The sequence below is a fragment of the Gossypium hirsutum genome, chromosome A05, assembly GCF_007990345.1.
Source record: "Gossypium hirsutum isolate 1008001.06 chromosome A05, Gossypium_hirsutum_v2.1, whole genome shotgun sequence".
Classification (NCBI taxonomy): Eukaryota; Viridiplantae; Streptophyta; class Magnoliopsida; order Malvales; family Malvaceae; genus Gossypium; species Gossypium hirsutum.
In genome coordinates, this window is record NC_053428.1 from 55,570,883 (window position 1) to 55,575,053 (window position 4,171).

The 4,171-nt window shown below is 32.1% G+C and overlaps 1 protein-coding gene across 2 annotated transcripts; it reads left to right on the top strand.

Moving 5' to 3' along the window:
- The first annotated feature begins 705 nt into the window (after positions 1-705).
- Positions 706-3,582, top strand: LOC107960076 (uncharacterized protein At4g28440). Of its 2 annotated transcripts, XR_001701088.2 has the most exons (4): positions 706-886; positions 1,450-1,677; positions 2,963-3,217; positions 3,306-3,582. XR_001701088.2 is itself a non-coding variant. In XM_016896287.2 (3 exons), the coding sequence occupies exons 2-3, from the start codon at positions 1,458-1,460 to the stop codon at positions 3,151-3,153; spliced, it is 411 nt and encodes a 136-aa protein (XP_016751776.2). In that variant the 5' UTR covers positions 706-886; positions 1,450-1,457; the 3' UTR covers positions 3,154-3,582. The 2 variants fall into 2 exon arrangements, 1 of the variants encoding a protein (XP_016751776.2); XM_016896287.2 differs by having other exon boundaries at positions 2,963-3,582.
- The last annotated feature ends 589 nt before the right edge of the window (positions 3,583-4,171 follow it).

The following is a 4,171-nucleotide window of genomic DNA, read 5'->3' on the forward strand; positions in this document are numbered from 1 at the left end:
ACTTGTTTCTTGTATTTTGTTATTCGATTTTCTTACTTTTAATAAAATATACCAACAGATTTCTTTCAAAAAAGTATCATTTATGTTCTACTAATTCAAGCAAGATTCTCCTCTCTCTCCTTATAAATAGATGACACTGATTGAGTTATTTACATATATTCATACAAGTTTTCAATATTTTTATTTTGTCAAAAAATACAGAAATAATGAGAATTTATTTTTTAAGTAAAAATTTCATTTTTTGGGAATAACAATTTTGTCGATTTCTATTGGGAGAAAATTACTTTCATACTGAAAGTAATAAATTGTTTCTAGTTTTGTATTTGATTTGTGATTGTTCAAGGCCACACTCGAAGTAATCTGAGCTATGAGAATAGCAGAGAAGACTGTTTGGTCGAAAGCCAAGAATGTTTAGGATTTGTCTCGCTCAAAGTATAAGTACTTTTCGAGAAAAGTTTATTACTATAAATATCACAAATCGACTCGATTTTCAAAATTTTAATTGTTCGTTGTGACAAAATTGTTTTGGAATGATTAGACAAATAATACAAATTTAATGATTAAAAAAGACAAAAAATTAAATAAAGAGTTAAAATAATTGTTTTTTTAATTTAGAAGGTCAAGGAAGTGATTATGCCTTAAGGATATTTTATAGTTTATACTTTCCTATAATTGAGTAAGGAAAAAAAAAGTTAAAAAGAAAATAAAAGCAAAACAAAACGGTAGGATTTGTACAAATCTAATTGGAGATTAACTGTGGATATTGATTCGAAAGTAGTTCGTTTAAAGGTCGATTTTTACTGCCCTGACTGCTAACTGTTGTTTCTCAGATTTCTCTCCGTTTGTTCTAATCCGCGACTTGATCTCCTTCTCCAAATCTTCAAAGGTACTTTCGAAACCTTAATTCTTCTAACTCTCAAATCGTTCTTTGAATTGTTTTTACCCAATTTACGTTTTTTTATTTGTTTGAAAATTTTTCCATCGTTGGAATCATTCTGTTAAATTGTCAGAAACGAGAATCACAGGACTTTGATTCGTTAGATTTCATTTGTGTTATTCTCTGATCTGTCTGTGTATCAAAATCTGTAAATTTTAGGGAAAAATGTCAGGGATTTTACTGTTCCATCTAAAACTAGTGATTGTTATTAGAGTTATGTTGTCTTATTAAATGCAAATTCAAGTTGCACAGATCAAATTGTTGGATTTGGAGGATAAATTGAACAGTTCTTTCTTAACGAACTGTTTGACTAGGAGTTTCGATTTTTTTTTTAGCTCATTTAATTTTTTTTTTTTTTTAGATTTGAAGTTTTCTAAATTTGGAATATAAATCATATTCTGTAATTCAACCCATGTCTCCATGGTTAAGAGGCTTATTTTAGTGGTAGAATTTATTTTTATTTTTATTTTTTTGTTTAGACTTATGATCTCTATTTTCATTTTTCTCGGAAGGTATTGAAATGGCAGAATCAAAGACATTGAGAAAGCCTATTTTCACCAAGGTGGACCAACTTCGCCCGGGGACTAGTGGTCATACTCTTACGATCAAGGTTGTCAATACAAAGATGGTATTTCAGAAGGGTCGTCCTGATGGTCCTCAAGTTCGTCAAATTCGGATTGCTGAAAGCTTGGTCGGAGACGAGACAGGAATGATTATCTTTACAGCAAGAAATGAACAAGGTATATTATTTGTAATATTTTCCTTACTCAGATTAATTCCAGTAGTAGTTTTGCTTTAGTTATTGTTAGTGGTTTCACTCCTCATGCATATTGCTGTTTTGCATACTTGCATTTACTTAGTTTATGTTTGATTGTATTTTCGCTCAGATAATTTTTCTATCACTCATTGCTTTTCGTATTACCGTCCTCTTTCTCTGTTAGACAAGTAATGCAACATTGATTTCATGTAGTTGAAGTGTCAAGTCATGCAAGTAAATTGTATCGGATTTGGTTATATCTTTTTTATCCTCATGGAAGAAGAGAAATGAAGATTTGGGTTTCCTAAAATTCCACCAATGCATTTTATCTGATAAGAACGTCTATTTAGGTATTGTCTTGCAATGAACTAAATACTAGTTTTGGCTTTTGCTATGATAACCTATTAGCTTGTTAGTGTTCAGATATATATTACTCAGATTCAGTTGAGTGTTGGATGTCCAACAAGGGATGGTTAGAATCTTCTAAGTTTCCATGTACTTAGAGGATCTTTAGAGGTAATATCCCTATACCATGTGTCAGACACAGATACTTAAAGGAAAACTGAAGAATTGGAACAAAATAGGTACCAGTATCATGGATGAATTTAAGTTTGCACATTTTAATGGTATGCATCTTTTGGATTTATTCATTCTAACCACTAAATAGTTTCTGCATAAAATGATTATTCAATTGCATTTTATTTGATATTTCATTTCCAGACATGTAGTCACATATCCAAGATGTGACAATTTTTGTCCATTCACTACCTCTTCTATATTTATGCATCTGTTTGTGCTATAGTTCCAAAGCTAGCTTGTTTATGGATAAAGATGGGAAAAGATAAGTCCACATGCATTTTTTTTGTTCATTTGGTCCACATGTATATTTCGGATTGTTGTTGCTGAATGAAAAGAGTGAAATATCCCTTCTTTGGATTGTTGTTCGGCTAAGCCTTTGAGTTTAATTCTCTGTAAAGGTTTAGTGCCAAAATTCCTTGGATTTCTAATCGGAGTAAATATTATAGGTATCAGTTATGATGTTAGACTTTATTATGATGTATTGTTTGAGCTCAGATAGATTACATTAAGGTCACCCAATAATGATTATAAATATGTTTCGACAATTACTTAGAGGTTTCCTAGATTTGATGTTTGATTCATATGTGGTGTTATCAGATAGCGAAGGTGCTCAACTATGCTTTATTTGTTTGATAATTACAGTGTTAATCTGAACTAACACCATCTATTTATGTATTAATCTTTTGCAGTTGACTTCATGAAAGAAGGTGCTACCCTAACTCTTCGAAATGCAAAAATTGACATGTTTAAGGGGTCGATGAGGCTTGCAGTGGACAAGTGGGGTCGTGTTGAGGTCGCTGAACCCGATAGTTTCAAGGTGAAGGAAGATAACAATCTGTCTTTGATTGAATATGAGCTCATTAATATTGTTGAAGAATAACCTTTGACCACCAACCCACTCCGGATGGTGTTCACATTGCTTCTGAAGAAGAAAATCTGCTCTGGTAAACATGTTACTCTGATCTCATCTTTGAATAAGCTTATGAAAGTTCGGTTCTAAAATCATCTTGAAGTTGCTTCTCGCCATTGCAGCAAATCCAGCAGAACCTTTGGTTGGGAACATCAAACAGTTGGTGATGGCTACTTGCTTTCATTTGTTACTTTAAACTGTGTTTTTGGCTTACAAATTATACTTAGGTAGTTCAATATCATGAAGTGTATGCCTACATGCTTCATTTTAGTCTCGAAAAACTGTGCATTCTGTCATGGTGGTATAATTTTTTGTGCTGTAAACGTGTTTATGCTACTTTTGTATTTATTTTACTTTTTGGCATATTAATAGCTTGTTAAATGAATTGCTATTTTCGTATATTTGGGGCTCCTTAATTGCAATTAAGAGTTTTAGTTTTATTTATTTTCTTTATTATATCAGGTTTTATTAAGAGTTTTGGTTTTACTTATTTTCTCTATTATATTAGGTTTTAATTTCCTTCGTAAATTTTAAGTTAGGAATTCTATTAGGACTCTCACCTTTGTTATTTACAGTTTATAAAAGGCTGTCAATATGAAATAAAGAGATAAGTAATTATCCTATAAGAAAGATACGTTATTTTCGGAGGGTTTAGTCAAGGACGAATTTACGTCTTTGAGTAATCATAGGTCGGAGCAAGAATTCTTTCTCGTCTAAACTATGACTAGATCCTACACCAAGGCGCATAACAACTTGGTATCAAAGTCGGCTGTAATGGGTGATGAAAAAACTTTGATATCCAAGCTGGAGGCTTTCATGGAACAAATAACCACAAGGCAACAAGTATTAGAGCAGCAAGTGGAAATGTTATCTCTTTCACTCCAAAAGATAACGAAAGGGGATTCAGAGAAAAATAGTGAGGAACAGGGTAGCAGTGAAGGCAGAAAAATGAATTCAAACTCGCAACAAGGTGGGTGCGTGCTACCAC